Raw genomic sequence first — 22,562 nt, forward strand, 5'->3', positions numbered from 1 at the left:
GTTCGTGTTGCAATTCACCGAAGTATATCATGCTCTATTGCACACGTCACATCTGATATGGAATCATTATGGCTAATTATTCGCACTCCCCCTGTAACAGTACTTCTTGGCGTTTGTTATAGGCCCCCGCAGTCAAATCCAAACTTCTGTCGACATCTGAATGATACTATAAATCATCTTGTTGTTAAATACCGAAATGCGCGCATTCTCCTTTTCGGGGACTTCAATTATCCGGACATTGATTGGCAGAGTTTAGGCACTTCCTCATTAACATGCAATACAGAGGCGAAGAACATCATTGATGTCTGTTTAAATTTTAACCTCACACAGTTAGTCTCGGAACCTACTCGCGTCACGCATGCAACCGCAAACCCCCTTGACCTAATACTAATAGCCCTGAGTACCTATCATCCATTAGTTATCTTCCAGAAATCAGCGACCATAAAATCTTGCATGCTCTATTTTCATTTACCCCAGCTCAGAAGCACCCATCCAGAAAAACAATAAATCTTTACGATAAAGGGAATTACGATGCAATAACTGAAGACCTTAACATGTTTTTTTCAGAGTACCAATCCACATTCGACACTCACTCTGTTCACGAAAACTGGTTGATATTCAAAAATAAGTTAAATATGCTCTCTAATATGTTTATCCCCAGGGTATCTTTCCAAAATAACCGCAATAAGCCATGGTTTGCTAAGCATCTAAAACGTCTAGAAAACAAGAAGAAACGCCTGTTTCGTACAGGCAAACACACTGATAATCAAGCCACTTGGGAACAATACCTTGCATCTGAGAAATCATACTTACTTGCAGTTCGTAGCGCCAGGCGCTCATTTTATCACATGGACTTACCGAAGCGACTAATCAGCAATCCTAGACAATTCTGGCATGTTTTAAATCCTAAGCACAATCATGATATTACACTCAATAACGACTTGCACGAAGCGGTTACTGACCATGAATGCGCAGAAATATTTAAGAACGCATTTGCATCTGTTTTCACGAGCGAATTTGACATGCCTTCACAGTTACCATCGCTCAACACAGAAGCCATCATGCCAGCTATCACATTCTTCGCAGATGGTATCACTTCCATCACTGATAACATGAGACTCTCCTCATCAGCTGGTATGGACATGATTAATACAAAACTGCTTAAAAATGTGAAATCAACATGTGCAGCCTACTTATCTTTGATTTTTTTCGGAATCGCTCTCTTCAGGGATCATTCCAGATGACTGGAAAACGAGGAAGGTCGTTCCAGTCCACAAATCAGGTAACAGAGACTCCCCCATGAATTATCGCCCCATTTCATTAACTAGAGTACCCTGCAAAATAATGGAACATGTCATCTACTCTCAAATTATAAATTTCTTAGACTCAAATGAATTCTTCCATTCTTCACAACATGGGTTTCGTAAGGGCCTCTCTCGTGAAACCCAATTAGCGTTGTTCCTTCACGACTTGCACATTAATCTTGACCGTAACAAACAGACTGATGCCATATTTCTAGATTTTGCGAAAGCTTTTGATAAAATTCCCCACCGTCGTTTATTAGTAAAACTTGCACGGCTGAACTTACATCCTAACATACTACAGTGGATTGAGCAGTTTCTCACCAATCGTTCTCAATCAGTACTGGATCCAAAATCGCTTCCGATAGCGTATGGCTCCTTCGCATAGTGAGGTCGTTGTGCATGGTAGCATAATGAGGGAGAGCAATGAATTCACAATGAATAAATGGGATGCTCCTATTGTGAAACCTTATAGAAGGCGCAAATTTCCGCGTTTCTGTTGAATATAACAATGCACAGCAATTGATTTTGTTTGATGCGCGCTGCTGACGCCTCCATGTGAAAACCTACGTGAAGTGTCCCTGGGAAGTATCCAGATTCCGAAGTTTAGTTCTGCAGCCGGTATGGACAAGGAACTCTGCCGAAGAAACAACTGCCTACTGCAGCGCTTCTTTTTCATATCTCAGCAGTTTGGGTAGAAGCCCTTTCAGAGGTCCATGGTGTGCTGCCGTCCTCCCCTTGGACGAGCACTTGCGAGACGTGCTTGATGCTCCCGTACAAGGAGGTCGCCAGGCAGGTGTAGTTGGCCGACTCGCGCACGTTCTCCAGCGCGAGTACGTTGCGCCCCACTGGTACCTCGCTCGCCGGAGACAGGTCGATGTCCCCCTTACGCCAGCGCACATGCGGCATGGGAGACCCAACGGCCACGCAGGTCAGGTTTAATGCGGCGCCAGGCGGTACCTCGTACGACGAATCCGGCTGCTCCGTGAAGTAGGGCGGTACTCGCCGATCTGCAACACAGGTTTCCAGATTACGTCGCAGTCACCGAAGCTGCCTACCGCGCTACGCCTTACGTCCAGTTTCCGCATCTTTCATTAATTGGAGGCTGTCCAATATCGGTGATTATTTTAAAAGAGTCACTGAAAACTTGTATTTTCGGGCTATTCTTTCTTTTTACGCTGGCCTGAAAGAAACGTTATGAACTCCAAGATATTTATTTATTTATTTATTTATTTATTATTTATTTATTAGAGATACTATCAGTCCGGTCAGGACCAAGATAGGAGTGATACAAGGTACAGATTACAAAGGCGGAACACGACAAACAAAACACCAGCACCATCCAGTCGGTGCCAAGTTTTAACATATCAAAAAAATGGAACTGACCTCTAAGCAACAAATAAAAATGCGCAAAAATATCGCTGCAATGAAACAGAAAACAATGTGAAAACACCATGCCCAACACAAATGCAAGGCGCATTATATCAGGCACTATACCAACCAATCACGAACTCCAGCAGAGAACACATCCACACCCGATGCGAGCACCACATTCTCTGGCAGTCTGTTCCATTCTCTCGCTGTGGACAGGAAGAAGGAATGCTTGTAGCAGTGCTTAGAAAACTTTTGTTCTTTTACGTGTCTGCAGTGTTTACCCCGAGTGATACGTGAAGTAGTTTCGCTTATGTATTGCTGCTTATCGATATGTACCATGTTGTTCATAATCTTATAGAAAAGAATGAGTCTCTTTTGTTTCCGGCGACATTGAAGAGGGCGCAAGTTCGCTAAAGTGTAAAGTGGGGTTACTTGATCTTGTCGTCGGAAGCGAGAATAGATAAAGCGAAGTGCACGTCGCTGCACTCGCTTCAGTTCAGCTGCAAGTGTTTGAGTGTAGGGATCCCACACCTCACACGCATATTCCATTATCGGGCGTACGAGCGTCTTATAAGCAGTAAGTTTAGTATCCTGTGTAGCATGCTTAAGTGACCGCCTAATGAATCCTAATCTTTTATTTGCTTTAGCAACAATGTTATGTACGTGAGTGTTCCAACGCAGGTCTGAAGTAATTGTCACTCCCAGGTATGTGTATTCTGTTACTCGATTAAGTTTGTTTTCTTGTAATGAGTAGTCAAATTCGAGTGGCTGATGTTTGTGTGTGATTGTCATACATACTGTTTTACTGGGGTTTAAAGACATTTGCCACTTTCTACACCATTCGCTAATGTTGAGCAGGTAACCATTAAGCTTAACTTGATCTTCAACTGAATTAACATTAGTATAAATAATGCAATCGTCTGCAAATATACGTACTAAATTAAGCAAACATTCAGGATAGCGTTCGGCAGCAGATCTCAGTGTTGCGGGCACGATCCCGGTTGCGGGAGCAATCTTTCGATGAAAGCAAAATACCAAAAAGCCATGTGCTGAGCGTCGTTGGCGCACGGTAGGGTACGAAGGTGGTATAAGTTATTTTGGAACCCTTGGCAAGAGCATTCCTCATAGCCTACATGTGGCATCGTGTCTTGAGCATCACAATATAACATTTTTGTAGTCTTCGCATTCAGTGCGCAATCTAGAGGGCAGTAAAGACGGCTTCGGAGTCTAGCACAGATGAGAAACAAGTGAAAAATGTGGCACTCATTAGCCTATTATTATGGATCACAGTGCTCGTGTAGCTGGTAGCACTTGGGAAAAGGGATGGAGCAATTGGCAAGAGGAAAACTTACTCCGATGCCTCAAGAGCGGAGCGCTCAACATCGGCACCTGATTTATCCTCCCCGCCATGTTACTGTCATTCCTTGCGCATTTGTTGTAGTTTGAATATTCTTTGAATCAAGGAAAACAATGTTCCTGCCGAGAAGCTTTAGTGACAAGCTTAGGAAGTTCGTTTTCAGAAAGAGCAATACGCGCTAGCTCACGCTATAAGCGCCACCAGATGTGCGAGTGAGAACGTTTCAAATAAATTCTGAATAAAGCGATTTGTTGCTTTGTTGCTTTCTTACTGACTGTTCGTGGTCGCTTCCGATAGCGTATGGCTCCTTCTGCAAAGCTCCAGTCGAATCTCACATTTTCTCGAGAACCTTATGCAAACGCATTATGTTAGTTGCCTTCGAATAATAGACGAAGAAAACGAATATGGACAGTTTGTCGATCCAAACGACATACTTCTGGCATCTCTGTTTTAATGCCTATTTCAAAGCAGCACTACCATTACGTTTTTTTTTGCAGCAGCATGCTCCGGCAAAGTCAGCGTTGCTGAGGTCGTACCCAAGATGCGACTCAATACCCAACACTCGTAGCGCACACGACGGCGTTAATGGCCAAAGCGGCCATGACAACTAAAGCCGAAACTTACGGCACGGATCCTTCCATTCTGAGATACTCAATTCAGCCAAACGATGGGCTTCTACTCCCGACTTGGGAGGCAGTATCCACTTACCCCGAACGTATAGGGACGCTATGGGCGAGATGGCGGTGCCAGCACTGTTCTCTGCAAGGCACTCGTATCTGCCCTGGTCTTGTTCCCGGGCATCATCTATCTGTAGCGAACCTGTAAGGAAGTACAGATGTCACAGTTAGGCCATCTTTGAACTATGAAATCCAGTTGTATTCACTTTCCTTATATCGTGGAAGGACTGCAGCGTTAAATGTATGGAGGATCACCTTGACAGCGCCTGAGGACCTTGGATTGGCAGTCAGTCATCATTAAAATCATTATCGTTATTTAGCCTGACTACGTCGACTGTGGGACGAGGGGCTTTCCTCTACCTCTCCAATTAAGCCTGTTCTGTGCAGGCTGCGGCCGCGTTATCCCTGCAAACTTCTTAATCTCATCCGCCCACCTAACTTTCTGCAGCCCCCTTCTATGCTTATCTTCTCTTAATATCTAGTCCGTTACCCATAACAACCAGCGGTTATCTTGACTTCGCATTGCATGCATGCCCTACCCAAGCCCATTTCTTCTTGATTTTTGATTGTGACATCATTAAACCACGTTTATTCTCTCAACCACTCAGCTCTCTTCCTTTTCTATTAAGGTCACATCAGTAATTTTTCTGCCCATAGCTGCTACGTTGTCATCAATTTAAGTTGAAACCTTTTCGTTAGCCTCCCCTTTTCTGCACCAGAGGTAAGTACCGGTAATATACAGCTGCTATGCACCTTTATATTGTGGAATAATGTTAAACTGCCATTCACAAATTGAGAGAACCGGCCAAATTAGCTACATCACCTAGTTAGTCTTCTAGTTATTTCCTATTCATGATCCGGATCGCGGACAGGACCTGCCCTAACTAGTATTCTCTTAGTACTTCCAGAGCCTCGCTGCCAATTTTTAACTGCTGCCCCCTTAGCGGACTAATGAATATTAGTTCGCTATTCTGCATACTAATTTTTTGCCCCACGTTTCTGCTGTGCCTGTATAAATGTTAGCTAGGTGAAAGCAAACAGGACAATCATGTTTAAGAACGGGTTACTGAAAGGAATATTCTGTGCTGGTGCTGCAAATGAATGCTCCCACATGTGTTCCTCTTGGTGGACGTGCTGGTGGAGGTGCGTATCATGAGAAGCTAGGGTGTTGCGAAAATGAATTACCGCAGTTCGAGCGTAACCTAAGAGGGAGAACACTGGCTTCAGTACTGATCTCTCTAAAGTACGGCAAGAGACGCTGTACGGACGTAACCGCGATTTGTCATTTATCGGAAGCGGGCACAGTGGGTGAGAGAACAAAAACGGTTTAATGACATCCAGGTCGAAATCAAGAAGAAGAAATGGATTTGAGCAAGACATATAATGCGAAGGCAAGATAACCGCCGGTCCTTAAGGGTAACGGAGTGGATTCCAAGAGAAGGCAAGTGTAGCGCGGGGCGACCGAAAGTTGGGTGGGGGGATGAAATAAAGAAGCCTGCGGCAATACGGTGGCCACAACTGGCAAATGACATAGTTAATTGGAGAGACGTGGGAGAGGCCTTTGCCCTGTAGTGGGTGTAGTCAGGCTAATGATGGCGATGAGGTTCATAAAATTATTGGTTGTTGAAATCCGCAAGCCAAGCCAACAACCCATAAAAGGAAACAGTGAAGAGCGAAAGAAGCAGAAGCGAAAAAAAGAGAACAGCCAAGGATAAGAAGAAAAAAGAGAACATTGCGCAAAGTATGCAAAAGCTATGCCCATCAACAGCGGAAAAAGGAATTGAGAAAAAAAATATTACAAGAAAGCAAAAAAGGGGAAGGGAAAATAATTACAGGAAAAAGGAAGACATAAAGGAGAAGAGAAAGAAAAGAAACGACGATTTTTCTTGTTCAATTGAAATCTTTACCCCATCATCTACTTCTTGTTCTTTCTCTTCTTCTTCTTTCCCAAGGCTTGGAGTGTCCTCACCAATTCAGTTTCTCCTTTCTGCACTTCTTTGTTCTTGGCAAACAGAAGCCAATTCATGGGAAGAGAGCCTCATGAAGGCAACAAAGAGACAAGAAGTAAGAGACGAAGTTATATGAAGAACCGAATGAGTAAGAGCACATAAAAAAAAGACAAAAAGCAAGAGGGAGAAGTGGAAGAGAAAGAAAACGAGCACTCAGAAGAGGCAGGGAAAGAAGAGAATTTGTGTTAGAAGAAAAATTAAGAAAAAGCGCAAGAGGAAGAAAATGGAGGAACGTCGCAGTGCTCACTGAATTCATTGGTAGAGACATAGTAACGTTCTCGTATTTCTTTTACGCACTTCGCAATCCCTAAGGCGGCTCATCTAGTGTACTGAATTCAATTTAGGTCACTAAGTACCTACGAAAAAGGACGCGTAGTAAGATCATGAAAACATAGGAACTGGCCAGGGTGAGTAACGAGAAATGTATTTCTTGCTTGTATTGAGCGAAATGAATGTACAACTGTCACCTGGTGCTGCAACTAATTATATAAACTTCATGAAGTAAAAAAAGAAAAACTACAGATTCTTTAAGTTTGAAATTATGAATGATTCCGCTAGTCACCAATCTATTACTTAAGAATTTTGATCTGTGCTTGTGAATATTTATACGAGCAAATGTCCATTAATTCTCATTGCAGAATTTTTGTCATCTGCCGGCAATACCAGAGAGCTACGCTGCATTTAAGAGCTCGGGCGCTGTTTCCGTTCCTGGTCATCGGATTATGATACTGACATTAAAATATAGCAGGTGCAAGTAAAAGCATTATGACATATAGCTGTTCGCTGTGATTGATTGTAAAACATTTTATTCGCCGGAAAGAGCTTGGTAAGAGGTCGCTTTAAGTGGTCGAGAGTACGCAGCCCTCGACGACTTTGTCAGCCCACTCCACCGCCAAAGCTTGCGTTCTGGGGTCAGAGCTAGCTAGCACGGTCTCCCACCGCTCGAGACAAGGAGCTGTAACTAGATCACCCGGAGGTGGCTCTATGTTGCAGTCCCACAGGATGTGAACCTAGGTGGCTCGTTGGCCACAGTGTTTACAATTTGGGTTATAAAGATCTGGATAAATGTGCGCGAGGAGTGATGGGGTGCGTATCGATCTCGTCTGTAGACGACGCCACGTAACCTCTTGCTCTTAAGTCAGGCTTTTGTCCGGAGAGGGGAAAATTCTCCTCTCTAGTTCCAAATGATTGGTGAGATCATGATATGTGATCATGGAGTCCTTCGTGAAATTCAGGGAACCAGACTCATCCACTGCACGGTCGACGAAACCTCGGGCTTTATTGTGGGCTGCCTCGTTGTGTACTGCCCAATCAATCGCATTTTAAAGTCTGCGCGAAACATTGGGGCGATAAGGCTGCTATGTATAGAGAGGTAAACTTTGCAAAAAAATTCAGGGGGCACATTGATTATCCAAAGTGCTTTGAGGCAAAGCGTTTTGTGTACCACTTTGACTGCCTCTGTGGTACTTGTGACGTCGCACATAATAATCACTAAATACTAAGCAATGGCAAATTACTAATTATTGGCTACTTACTGATTAATGACTAAATACTAATTAACTGCTATTCAATGAGGCTTAATCTCCGCATTTAGGAGTGGAACGCGACAGCGTGTTGTAGTGCTGCCAGGGAGACCACAGAACGCCACCACCCGTTCGGCGCGATGTCTTGCCCTTTGAACGCAACGCTTTTTAGGGAAAGTAAATGGCGCAGTAATTCTCCGTCACCTCCCAGGACACCTGAACCGCACCGTACAGAAAGGGAGGAAGTGGGAGTGAAAGAAGAAAGAGAAATATGGGCCATAATGAAGAAAATGAAAATTATGTTTCAGGAAAGGAAATTTCGCAGTAACTGTCTCAAATATCTCGGTCGACACCCGTCAAAAGTGTGACACCTCTGCTGACAACCTTGTGTCGACAACGATGAGGCATTAAACGCTTTCACCTTAGCAATCCCGCTTTCCTTGTATTACAAGGCATAAATCATAAAGAAATAAAATGTGTTCCCTTTTGTATTTCGTCACTTTGTGTTCACAAAATGCAAAAGAAACAGTAAAATCCGGAATGACCGAAAGTGGCCCACAAGAATCTTTTTGGAAAGCATTACGCACTCAATCAAATTTTTTCCTCATTTACTCGAAGGGGTCACGCTGGACGTGGCGTGGATCGGACGCTCGCGCGAACGCTCCTCCCTTCACCCACCGCTGAATTCAGCGACGGTCAACACCGGTCTCACCTGGATTTCGTCTTTTGAAGCTCGGATAACGCCGTCGGACGAATCGGCAAGTCCCTTTTTGCCTGTTTCGGCGGACTTTTCTGCGTTTCGGCTCTCGCCGGTACGCACGGCCCGCTAGGCCTACGCTAGGCCTAGCGACCCCGCTCTGACGGGGCTGTGCCGCATTTTCTGAGTGGGATCTTCGCCCAACATTGGACATGGAAGTCACCGTGGAGCGGACTGATATAGCCCCCGAAGAAGTTTCGCACCCATATGGTTGGTTCACCGTCGGTGAATCGAAACGATCCGATCACGAACGCCAAAGGAATGACCCCGCGGCACACAATGGAACCGATCGCGCCCATGGGCAGGGCGGCATGCGGCGCTCTGCCGACTCCTCTGCGAAAAGGCTTGACCGCCGACTTGCTCGACAATCGGTGGCGTCGAACCTACCTCGCCTACCCAAGGGCCTAACCAAGGTGATACTCCGGCCATCGGGCGGCCTCCGTATACTCGAGTGTTGTGGCCAACTCGCCATCTTTCAACTCATTCGTGACGCCGCGGGCCTCACCTTGGCGGAATCTTCTGCAGACTGCATGCTATTCAACTTCAAGCAACACACCATACTTGTGGCCACCCATTCCGCGGCACGAGTGGAACGTTACTTAAACATCCAGTAGCTCACCTACGGCGAGAACAAGATCGACATCACCTCGTATGTCGCCACGCCGGACGGCAGTGGTAAAGGAGTGATCCAAAGCGCTCCCAAACATGTATCGGACGCTGTCATCCTAGCGAACCTTCAGCATCCCTGAAATCCTCCAATATGTGGAGTCCGGCGCATGGGTGCGCAGTCGCAGACGGTCCTCATTCTCTTCAACGGTGAGCGAGTTCCCAGTTGGATCAGCTTTGGCGGTGGCATGATTCGCTGCTGCCTCTACAAAAAAAAAAACGAAGTGTGTTCTTTGTACGGACAACTCAGACATCGCAGAAACGTTTGCCCGGACCCGAAAAACTCTCGCTTCCGCGTATGGGGCATGGCCAGCCTACTTGAGACACATACCTGCGAGCCTAAGTGTGCCTTATGCGGTAAGGGCCATGAACTGGGCAGCAACAAATGCCGAGAGATCTACCGCACTCCATACATTGTCAGCAAACGCCGCTGGGAACAGGAACGCCAACTTCCGACCCATCATAGCCAAGAGACGCCGCCGTCTAGTGAGCGACGCAGCCGCTCCAAAAGCAGGGGGCGGACGAACTACAGACATCGATCCACCTCCTTTCCACGACTGGAACAGAGAGGCCGGTCCGCCTCCAAATTCAGGACACCTTCCCACCAGCCGCGGAACCCCGGTTTGAACCAGGACGTCGTCGGCACGCAAAAGGAAGGCTGGGCAGATAGAACCTCCCAGTAATCTAACTCCAACCCCTCTGAGCTAGGGGACCTGAAAATGCTGGTAGGGAAATTACTTCATGAGGTCGAGGACCTAAAGAAAGAAAATGCCGCTCTAAAACAGCAACAAATGCAGACTGGGTCACCGCCTACGACCGGTGGCGCCAATAACCCTACCCCGTCTACCTCCTCCTGAGCGGACATGCATGTTGAATCAACGCGGGCACCCCCGCCTAAGCGAAAAGCGGTTCCCTCCCCGAAGGCCAAAAACTAGCCGACAGCATTCACAAAATTGAAGAAACGCTAACGCAGACTAACAACACCCTCATTCAAATGCAGCATACAATGACTTCCATCATGGATGAATTATGCAGACACCGGCAGGAATTACTTAACTTATGCCGCTGGCAGCAGGAAGCAGACAGCGGGCTCCTTCCCCTCAAAATTCGCAAATCCGCTTCTTTTGAAACGGTATCAGACTAGCATCAATATGGCGCCACAACTAATTACACAATCTGTCAGTGGAACTGCCGAGGATTTAGCCACAAACGAGCTGTACTCCAACAATTTCTCCACAATAGGGACAGACCGGAATTAATTGCACTACAAGAGACACAAACCAATAGCAAGCTAGCTGGATATGAATCCTTTTCAGCAGGGGGTGAAACGCGTGGAGTCACGACTCTTGTCAAACAAAATATTACTGTTTTCCAGCACGATACCCCAGTCACAAATGTCACACACGTGCTAGTTAAATTAATTCCGCCTAGGAAACCCGACCACAGTCTGTCTGTGCTGAATATCAATAGCAGCCCAAAGTTACGGAAAGCAAGCTTTGTCCTGGTAATGTAAAAGCTTTTAGCACAAAACGAATAAGAAAGGACGGGGACAGAACACCGACACAAAGGAGCGCTACTCTCAACTAAATTTATTGACAGATGAAACTGTCATTTTATACACTGGTTCCAGTACAGAATCTGCTCACATTGCGAAGACTGCGTACATGCGCACACGCCGGGAGACGCTGTCGATCACACATCTTGTAAGATAATCCTATCTAAAAACTTGTACTCGTTAGAGTACAACTTCACCGAGGGGCTGCTGACACACACAGATCCTTTCTTCCTTATGTGGAACGCCTCTGTCAACACCCGAGAGGCCTCATCATTGCCTCTGACTCCTTGACTCCTCTGTGACTCCTTGACCTACCACGACACTGTGGCGGAAGTTTTAAACAGCTTCAAACACTTTGGAAGAGGGTTAAATTTTACGCATGAGGTTCCGAAGGGTAACAAGTTGCAGTTCCTGGACCTTCAGATCTCTGTTCAAGATGGTTTAGTTTGCTGGTGCTATAAGCCTCGTGCCCAAAAGGAAATTATGCCATATGATTCTGCTCAGTCCAAGACGGTAAAAAGGGCTGTTGCAACCATGTGCTTACTACAAGCTATTAATAAGTCATGTTGTCATGTTCTTCAGGAATGTTTTGATTCACAGATTTCGAGGCTGATATCAGCGGGCTTTCCTTTAACCCTTTTAACTGCTGTGGCTGAGACGATGTTGCAAAAATCTAAGAGGAAACCAGCGGTGGATGCAGCAGATAAGGAAGGGAACGAAAGGGCAAGAATGAAAAGGCCTCAAGTGATACCATACTCTCACCGCGTGGCCCACAACTTAAAAAAAGTGGCCAACAAATACCGCATTCCAGTTGTTTTTTCAGCGCCCTGCAAGCTGAAAAGCCTATGCCCTAGAGTGAATGGTGACGAGAGAAATAAGGGATGCCTAACGAAGCACCAATTCAGATATGTTGGTTGCAATGTTTGAATCGTCTATGAGATACCCCTCAGTTGTGGAAGAATATATATTGGCCAATCTGGACGTTGTTTGAATAAGCGCTTGCGAGAACACGAAAGATGCCTTGAGCAGGGGACCGGAACCAACATGGCTGTTCATTGTAGATCCTGTGATAGGGCAGGGACATGCGTGCCATTGCTAAAACATAAACGGGTTATCCGAAGAGGCAATGATGAGGCCTCTCGGGTGTTGACAGAGGCGTTCCACATCAGGAAGAAGGGATCTGTGTGTGTCAGCAGCCCCTCGGTGAAGTTGTACTCTAACGAGTACAAGTTTTTAGATAGGATTATCTTACAAGATGTGTGATCGACAGCGTCGCCTGGCGTGTGCGCATGTACGCAGTCTTCGGAATGTGAGCAGATTCTGTACTGGAACCAGTGTATAAAATGGTTTGGTTTGGTTTATGGGGCTTAACGTCCGAAAGCGACTAAGACTATGAGAGACGCCGTAGTGGAGGGCTCCGGAAATTTCGGCCACCTGGGGTTCTTTAACGTGCACTGACATCGCACAGTACACAGGCCTCTAGAATTTCTCCTCCAAAGAAATTCTAGCCGCCGCGGCCGGGATCGAACCCGCGTCTTTTGGGTCAGCAGCCGAGCACCGTAACCACTGAGCCACCGCGGCGGCACCAGTGTGTAAAATGACTGCTTCATCTGGCAATAAATTTAGTTGAGAGTTGCGCTCCTGTGTGTCTGTGTTCTGTCCCCGTCCTTTCTTAGTCGTTTTGCGCTAAAAGCTTTTACATTACCAAGATGAACCAACTCGCCCAGCAGAACGTGTTACTGAAGCTTCGTCCCGCTCTCTCAGGCGACCCTGAAACTTCCAGGCAATCACCCAGTTATTTTCACGGGAGACTTTAATGTACAACACCCGGCTTGGGGGTACTCACAGGAAGACATTAAAGGTTGAAAATTGTGGCTCACCGCACAACATTGTGGGTTGACTCTTCTGACAGACCAGTAGTCCCCACCCACTGCGGTAACAGTGTTTCCAGGGATACGTCTCCCGATCTGACTTTTGCTAAACATTCGAGCACTCCAACATGAATAAACACCTAAAAAATTTCGGCAGCAATCACTACATTCAAATTTAAGCAGCGCTAACTTTTAGGACGAATACACAGAGGACATGACAGGACGGGCGCTGTTTTCTTTATTAAAGGCCAACAGCTCATGAATAGACACGCTGGGCTCAAAGCAGTATTTCGGGCCTTTTTCAAGGACGTCTGTGATGTCTTTGGGTAGGGTAACATCGCCTAGCACCACTGGTCCCTTCCTAGCATCCTCTCTTCCAGCAGGCTTCCCACCAGTGTGGAGGGCTTGTTTTAACATGCACGCCCAGGTCCTCTGTGTATTCGTCCTAAAAGTTAGCGCTGCTTAAATTTGAACGAAAGAAAATGCATAACCAGCTAGCCCCGCAACGTGTTTTACTAAGCAATCGCTACATTTTGGAAATAGTTGCCTCAACTGGCCCCAAACGTCGTAGCGCTCGAGCCCCCACCCTGGTCAATTGGGACACGTTCCGCGCTAAAAGATGCGCCAGAAAAGCTGATACCCCCGAAATACTAGACATATATGTCTGGCCAAAGGATCTTTGTAAAGATGCCAAGGCAGCCACCCGTACGTTAGAGCAGGCTGACCACCTGGAGATTGTGAATAGCCGCTTCTTCACCTATGGGAGGCAAGCAGAGGACTCGAGAACCGACTTAAACAACAGCGGTGAAACCGCAATCTGCGCAGAAGAATAGCTAGGTTAAACAAGGAGATTGAGGATCATGCAGCTAAACTTACTCAGCAAAAATGGAAGGACATATGCCACCACATGGATCACAATAAGGGAGTCTCTAAGACTTGGAACTTGCTCCGTTATCTACTTGACCCTACAGGTAGCAGAACCACCCAGAGGCAGAACCTGTAAAAGCTTGTTCATGTATACGCAGGCACACAAGAGGACCTTATCCTTGAACTTAAAGACAGATATATTGGCAATGCTCCTATCGAAGCCTTCCCAGATTATGCTGATCCAGAAAACAAGCAGCTCGACTCCTCCATTACTGTGGATGAGGTTAGGGCAGAGATTGCCAGGCTAAACTGCAAATCCGCCTCTGGCCCAGATGCAGTATTCAACAAGATCCTCCGCAACCTGGATGAATAGTCACTACAATCACTAACTGAGTATATGCAGAAATGCTGGTCGGAGGGCTCAATCCCACAAATATGGAAAACGGCAGAGATCATTCTCATTCCAAAGCCAGGGAAGGCACTGAGCTTTGAGAACCTCAGGCCAATTTCGCGCACATCTTGTGTAGGTAAGCTCATGGAGCACGTAGTTCATACCCGCCTTAACCGGTTTATGGAGGAGAACGAGGTCTACCCCCACCATGATTGGATTTCGACCAAAACGTTCTACGCAGGAAGTAATGCTTCAGCTCAAACATCAGATTATTGAGGCAAATACACGGGACACCAGAATAATTCTCGGACTCGACCTGGAAAAGACCTTTGAAAATTTCAGACATGATGCGATCTTGGAGAACCTTCATGAACGCGGCGTGGGAGCCCGCACCTTCAACTATATCCGCGACATTCTTTCAGCTAGAAAGGCGCATTTTCAAGTAGAAGGTCTCCACTCGCATGCCTTTCCCCTCGGAAACAAGGGCACCCCGCAGGGATCGATCATGTCACCCTTTCTCTACAACGCTGCAATGCTCAAACTCCCACATCAATTAGCGCAGATCCCGCTACTCCACCACAGCATCTCTGCTGACGATATGACCTTGTGGACCGCCGAGGGCAGTGATACCGAAATCGAGGAGAGACTCCAGCGGGCCATCGATATCTTCGGAAACTATGTAGGCCCCAGGGGGCTGCCGTGCACTCCAGCCAGATCTCAATTTCTCATATTCCGCAAAATCAGATCCCTTGCGCAACCCCCACCGGTCATCGAACTCGGTATTCGCAGAGTCCCCATTCCTCGAGTACCCAAAATTAAAATCTTGGGCCTAATTCTACAAGAGCACGGCTTCAATGATGACGTAATTCAGAAGCTTCAGGGAACCTCGCCGCAAATTATGCGACTCATTCGCCGCATTAGTAACCGCCACTCAACTTGAGGGAAAGCAATACTCTCCGTTTAGTACAAGCCTTTGTAATCAGCCGCATAGCTTACATATACCCTTACCTGCATCTCAAGTTAGCTGAAAAAGAGAAAGTGGAGGCCATAGTAACAAACGGCATCAAACAGGCAGTTGGGCTACCCATACACAAAGCCAGTGAGAAAGTGTTAGGTCTCGGTATTCATAACACCCTAAGTGAGATTATTGAAGCGGTCACCGTCTCGCAGTACGAACGACTATCGACCACACCAACTGGCAGACACGTTCTGTCCACACTAGGCATAACATACGAATGACAAGGCGGGCCAACAACTGACCTTCCAAAACATATACGCCAGCTTCTGGTCATTACCCCACTACCTCGGAACATGCACCCAGATTTCCACGCTGAACGTCATGCTGAGAGAGCCAAATCATTAGGTAAACGCTTTCTTAATGATACCTGTGGTCACCACGGAACGGGCTGCACTCATAACCGGGGGCACTATACGCACTCAGCACACACATGTTGGAGAAGAAACAACCATTGCTCTAGCCATTGCCGGATACTCGGCAGAAACCATTGTCAGCGACTGAAAATTGTCGATACGTAACTACACGTTTGGAAGAATCTCCTTACAAGCAGCACGTATTCTGCTAAATTATCAGCCCACGCGGCGCATTCGCCTAATCTGGACGCCTGCTCATGCCTCTCTTGCTGGTAATGAGGCGGCTCATAACCTAGCTCGAGAACTGTCCCGCCGAGCTGGGTCGTGCAGCACAGCCGCCCTATACTACGGCAAGGACAGGTTGTTTTCTTACAGAGAAATCATGCAACACTACGGGCTTGCAAGGCTCAGATTCCCTCCAGCAGATAAACCGCTCTCCAAGCAAAAGGCCAAAGCATGGCGCAAAGTTCGAACTAATACCTACCCAAATCCCCAACTGTGTAGCTGCTATTTGGAAGGAGTATACTCCGACAAATGCAAAAATTGTGATAGCAAAGCCGATCTAAATCATATGATCTGGAACTGCCCCCAGTCCCTACGTGCGAGTCAGTTCATTACCGACTCTGATCATTGGGAAGCTCTATTGCAGAGCTTACAGATCAAGCTCCTCCAGCTGGCTGAAGACGCCGCCGCTGCCCAAGGCATAGCGGCCACCGTTGAAGCGGGGAGCGACTTCGGGTCGCTCCTCTATATCCGGTGGAAATAAAGTTTCACCACCACCTCAATTTACTCCTCTTTTAAATGAGCTTCCTATCTTTCCTGTGTAGTTCTGGGCGGATAGTGCGGAGTTATGTCTGTATCTGTATCCCCTAACCACTTTCTAATTTTTCATTTAGTGTGGCGGTGGCTGAGGTATTTCTTCGTGCTAGTATTTTTTGTATTTTCTGCCATTCCCATTCCTGACAAAATTCAGAGTGGAAGAAAAATATTTACAAATATATAAACACATCACCAGGTGCTTCCGCTAAAATTCCTAATGCGACTTCCCCGATTGTTTCTTTGAATGGCTGACAAATTCCTGACTAATAGAATGAAGATATCACAGGGCCTGCAGACATGTGGAGGCTGTCGGTATTCCCCTATTTTCAGCTTTTTATTTTATGATTATGAAAATAACCAGTCAATCACTTTTATTCAAGACAAGGATACAAAACTACTCTCTTGGGGGAAAGGGCGGAAAAGTGCCTGAGAAGGTTGTGCCACCCAGTGGCAAGCGGCGGTTTGACCCTCATGCAGAGTTTGCAACAGCGTTAGATATTTGCAGAGAAATATCCTACCACATCACTGCAGCGTAAAGAAGACGAGCACAAAGGAAGAAAACACTTACGACACGGACAAACGCTGCACTCACAACTGATTTTATTTCGCCAGCAATGGGAAATATAAAGATTCCGCTGCTAATGCGCGCGCAGGAAAGTACACATGCCATGAATAACAAAGATACATGATACATCAGATACATCTTATCGTGTGGCAGAGAAAAGATCACATTCCGCTTTGTACAAATGAATAGAGGTATCGCTTACACAAAAATCACCCTTTTTCTTTATATGGTACGCTTCTAGTAGTTCACGTGCAGTTTGATCTTTGCTTTTTCCTAGAATCTTTGCATCGTCAAACTGAGGCGAACAATCCTGGCAAGACCTGCAATGTTTTACTAAGTTAACATCTTCATCGTTCTCAAAATTCCTTTCATGCTCCCTCAATCGATCATTGACACATCTGCCAGACTGGCCGACATAGGCTTTTCCGCATGACAGTGGAATTTCATATACCACTCCTGACTGGCATTGTACATGGGGCTTGGTATGCTTTTTCCCGCATCCAGATTTTGTAGCCTCCTTACCGGAGATACGAGGGCACAGTTGGCCAAGCTTTTTCGGAGCCGAAAAAACGAGTGGCACCCCAAACCTATTCGCTACTTTTTTCAAGTTATGCGAGACTGCGTGCAGGTAGGGGGCAACTTCCGGACGCACAGTGCGCTCAACTTCCCTCGTCTTCGTGGACGTCGTGCTCTTCTTTACCTTTTTCAGGAGGGTTTCGGCAACAGCCGTCACGATCGACTGAGGGTAGCCCGAGTCCAATATTCGTGCCAATTGGCCGTCAAAGCTGGTCTGCATTTCATGTTCGCACGATTTATCTAGTGCAGATTCTAGGCATAAGTTCACAATGCTTCTCTTTATTATTTTAGAGTGTGCAGAATCATATGGTAAAAGTCGTTTTTGGACACGTGGAGAGTACCGCCAACACACGTGATCCCCACCGAACTTTAAACGAATATCTAAAAACTGTAGACATTTCTCTTTTTTTGGAACTTCGCAAGTGAAAGTCAATCCCTTTCCATGCTGTTTAAAAGCGTCTAAAATCTTGTCAGCAATAGCGCAGTAGTGTAAAGGGCTCTGCTTGTCCAATAAGATCAAAAAATCGTCAACATAACGGTACACTTTTGTGACCTCGTCCGGTTTAAAAACAGTTGCTAAAATCTCGTCAATACTGGCTAAAAAAATATCACTTAAAAGGGGTGCTACGCAAGACCCAATGCATATTCCTTTGGTTTGTAAGTAGTGCTTGTTGTTAAAAGCGATAAAAGTTCCTTGAAGGTAAAATTCTAAAAGTGTTAGAAAATTGTCAACCGACATACCAGCTGAATTCTGGAAAGGGACGACGCCACTCTTGTCAATGCACTGTTTCAGTGACGCGAACAAATCCCGGTGGGGTATTGAATAAAACAAATCTTCCACATCCACAGAGAATGCAAAGCCAATGCTGCGGTTGGTTTTTAGAAAATCAACAACTTCTCTAGAATTCTTTATAAGAAAAGGGTCATTAATGGTGAGCACTCGCAAAGATCTCTGCAGGAACCGACTAACAAGCACCTGCCACGTACCATTTTCACTAACAATAGTTCGAAACGGAACATCTAGTTTGTGCGTCTTGGCACTGAAAAACACTTTCAAAGCATTGCCTTTACAATTGATAATCTGCTTCGACAACTTATCGTTTCCTACGTCCTTGCAAAGGTTGGCCACTTTCTTTTTTGCAACGTTGGGACGGCCTTCCTTCAGGGTAAAGTTTTTTTGCACAGCCTGAAGGGCTTTTTCGCGGAAAATACCTTCCGGTAAAACAACAAACCCCCCATTTTTGTCGGCCTGGAGTAGAGAGAGCCCCTTTTCTTGAAAGTAAGTAACCACTTTCCGCAAGGACGTGCCAACATGACTATTATTAGAAAAACCAGCTGTTTTCAAAAGAGTTTCCGCACCTTCGAGCAAGCATCTCTCTCGTTGTTCGGTCGGCGCTTTCTTTGCTATGCGGCGGTTGAGTGCTGCCAGGTCTTGAACCGGTACAGAAGGTGGAAGCCCGTATTTGGGTCCTTTGTCCAGCATGCATTTGTCCAGCATGCAGCAGCATGCATGTCCAGCAGAATTGCCCCAGAACATACGCGGTCTGCTGGCGCGAGAGAGGTCACTTCTAAGTCCATGAAGGCATTCCATAACAGACTTTCGTTGAATGTCAGACCTAGAAATCTGGTGGTAGGATACTGTTGTATGCCCTTGCTTTTAAATTTTAAACATGGAATTTTATGCATTTCCGTACCCTTAGAGCGAAATAGTACGTATTTTGTTTTGTTTATGTTTAATGCGAGCCGGTTACTTCTCAGCGATGAGGTTAAACCCAACAACGAATAGTTTGCCTCCCTGAACAGCGCATCTAAATCCCTACCCGAAAAGAACACATTGGTGTTATCCGAATATACAACCAAATTTGAAGCACCTATTATGTTTACAAAATCATTAATATGTCCACAAAAGGTCCGTTTCCAAGTAAAATGCTACAAATTGGCCTGGTGCTGTTGTTTTTATGGCTACTTGCCTCATCAGGAAATATTCTGAGAATCGCACAACAGAGTGGCTTTAGAAAGGAAGACCGATACAAATATGTGATTTGACAGACGGCGCATATCATATTATTCCCAACCTTCACCAACTAGCCTGCACGTCTACCCTTGTAAGCTTCATATTATTTGTTGTACATATTTTTATTAAAGACGACACATGGTGAATTTTGTCGTTTGCTGAGGGTATAAGAGGACGTTCAAATCATATCGAGGCAATCTCCTTGATCCTTATTCGCATAACCATGATTCACCCAGAATCTAAGCCGCTTTCTGTACGCATTCAAATACACTTTTGATGCAGAAGGATGAAAATTCCGACAGGGTGTTTTCAGTTTTCTTGGGCGTAATCTTTATGCAATCTATATCTTCAGCAAGTAACTAATTAACGTCGTGAAGATAAGTTCTTGCACAACAAAGAACCCTTTTGTCTGCAATAAATCGGTTCACAACGGGAGCTTAATCTCTGTAGCTACCCGAATATACTTTTCCCTGCTTAATCATAACCTCTGTGGCCCGTAATTCGGTAAAAAAGACCTGTCAGCACTCCCCACCCAATTCCATGATACATTTCATTTGAACCATGCAGCATGAGCCTACTCGCCCTCTCCCTCTCTAGAACTCTTGTTGGATAAATGTTGCACGCGGCTCAGGAATATCTGCGCTCCAAAACTGGCGGTGATATATGAAACTCCACCGGAAGGAAGGCTTTCCCTTCGGACGGCAAGACTTGCCTTCAGCGGTGACGGAGTAGCGTGGGTCGGAAGTGTTGACGGGGACGTCATTCTTCAGCCAGGAGATCGTGGGCTCGGGGATGCCTTTGGCTTTGCAGGGAAGCAGGGCGTTACGGCTTCTTTGCACGGCCATAGTTCTTGGCAGCAGGGCGAAGTGTGGGAATCCCGGCGGAATGTTGTGGTCCTCTGCAGCGCGCAGAAAGAAAGGAAGCAAAGGAAACGGGCGAGGGAGGAAGTGCATCAGGAAAGACAAGAACCTACTTGAAAACCGTACACGTGCAGTCCAGAGGCAAATCATCAACGGGAATAGCACTGTACAATTTTGTTACTAAATGTCCGTTATGCAACGACTTTTTCTACACAGCCGTTGACAGGTAAAACGTTATTTATGCTGCAAATTCACTATGTCATGCATTATTATTTTTAATTTCCCCTTTATTGCAACTTAGCCTTAGTCGGTCTGGCACGGTAAACCAAAAAAACCAACCAATCGAAGCCCTAAATATCAATCGTCGACTTTTGACCCCTACGGCTGACGTTTAAGTTGCAGGTACATAAACTGCGTGGCAAACCCGTGGCTATTATGTTGCTTAGCCTTTCGTTCGGCAAAAGTTTAAAGCTTTACATATGACTAAAAGAGCAGATTGTGTCTTCATTTAGGACAAATGTGGTTTGTATTCGTGCGTATCCTGCCTAAAATATCCCACACGTGAGCAAGCGGCGGCGCTTCTCTTATTTAAAGTTGATTAAAGTCTGCGGCCTTGCCTTTGGGTAGGCGCACTATGATATACCAGGTCTTTCTGGGAAGCCCGCCAATAATATATGAAAACGGTCCTTTCAGGAAAAAACTGAATTTTTCAGCGGAGTAGAAGCAATGCTGGCCCAGGTAAGAAAGTACCTGAAACATTCTCGCCAAATTAGAATAGTTCCCTTTTGTAGCTTTTACATAAAGGCCGGTCATTGCAATGAAAGGTTTGTGGCTCACTATTTGTAAAATCTACACTTTTGTTTCAAGAATTTCGAAATCTCTGTTACCCTGGTCGCTGTGACTCAACATATTTTGGCCAATTCTCGCAACAATCTAAAGTCGCGTGGACAAGTTGCCGACACCGTACGCGAAATTCGGAGGTCGTGGGTTCGGATCCAAAAAGCGGCATGTGATTGCTTTTGTATTCTTTTTAAGCAATTATTTTTCAGCAATAAAAACTTATAATATTATTCTCTATTGATTAGATCAGAATTAAAAAGCTTTAGAAACATTCCCTTACGCTCCTTGGTTCCGGTGACTCTTCATTTCCGTCATATGCACGTCATAACACTCCCCTCGTTTGCCTTACCTTGCCTGCCCACCAAAAGTATAAAACAGCTGTAGGTTACCGGTAATCACCTGTGGGGCAGAAACGTGGAGAATAACGAAGACGGTTCAGCTTAAGTTAAGGACCACACAGTGAGCGATAGAAAGGAAAATATGCGTAACGCAAGAGACCGGAAGCGGGCAGAGTAGGTGAGGGAACAAACGCAGGTTAATGACATACTAGTCGAAATGAAGAGGAAGAAATGGGCTTGGACAGGTCATGTAATGCGAAAGCGATATAGCCGCTAGTGGCAAAAGATGCAGCTGGCAAAAGACAAGGTTAATTGGAGAGACATGGGAGAGGTATTTGCCCTACGCGGGGCATAGTCGGGCTTATGATGAAGATGATGTCTGCCCACCAGTGAATGGCGCTCGACGGCGTACGCAGCGTGTTAGCTTCTCCTCCCTGCCTCGTCAGGTGCAGGAAGGAGTGGTGAGCAGCGCAGCACGGATAGCGTTAGTGGGATGGCCGCGTGGCATCCAAGCTGTGGAGTGACGTGATTTTACGGGCGTCGCGACGCGCATGCAGCTGGAGCGCTATTCTTGAGTTACGCAGGAAATGGCCAAAGTTTAGTGCGCCATAGCTGAAGGGTGATCGCGCTGCTGAAATCCTAAAAAGAGATAAAGCTTTTACCAATGGTCGGCTAAAAATCTGATTCCATCTGGGCGCTGATCTGCAATAAGTCAAAACGTTGTGCAATAGAATTTATTTATTCAGCCTACTAGTCAACATGGGTGGGCTGTGCTTCGATGTGTGGCAACGTAGTTAATATTTAGCCGAAAAAGCCATCGTATTAATCAAA

At 45.9% G+C, this 22,562-nt stretch overlaps 1 protein-coding gene across 1 annotated transcript in view; it reads right to left on the reverse strand.

The window, feature by feature from the left end:
- Positions 1-1,976: 1,976 nt before the first annotated feature.
- The window catches only part of LOC149345320 (tyrosine-protein phosphatase Lar-like), a 53,954-nt gene continuing 33,368 nt past the window's right edge, over positions 1,977-22,562 (reverse strand). The window contains exons 3-5 of the mRNA XM_089547404.1: positions 20,406-20,591; positions 4,741-4,851; positions 1,977-2,311 (exon numbers count right to left, since the gene is read on the reverse strand). Of these exons, the coding sequence (XP_089403530.1) occupies positions 1,977-2,311; positions 4,741-4,851; positions 20,406-20,591 (632 nt within the window). The remainder of the gene's footprint in view (positions 2,312-4,740; positions 4,852-20,405; positions 20,592-22,562) is intronic.

Source organism: Amblyomma mixtum, chromosome 5, assembly GCF_055824585.1.
Source record: "Amblyomma mixtum isolate Tamu chromosome 5, ASM5582458v1, whole genome shotgun sequence".
In the NCBI taxonomy this organism is placed as follows: Eukaryota; Metazoa; Arthropoda; class Arachnida; order Ixodida; family Ixodidae; genus Amblyomma; species Amblyomma mixtum.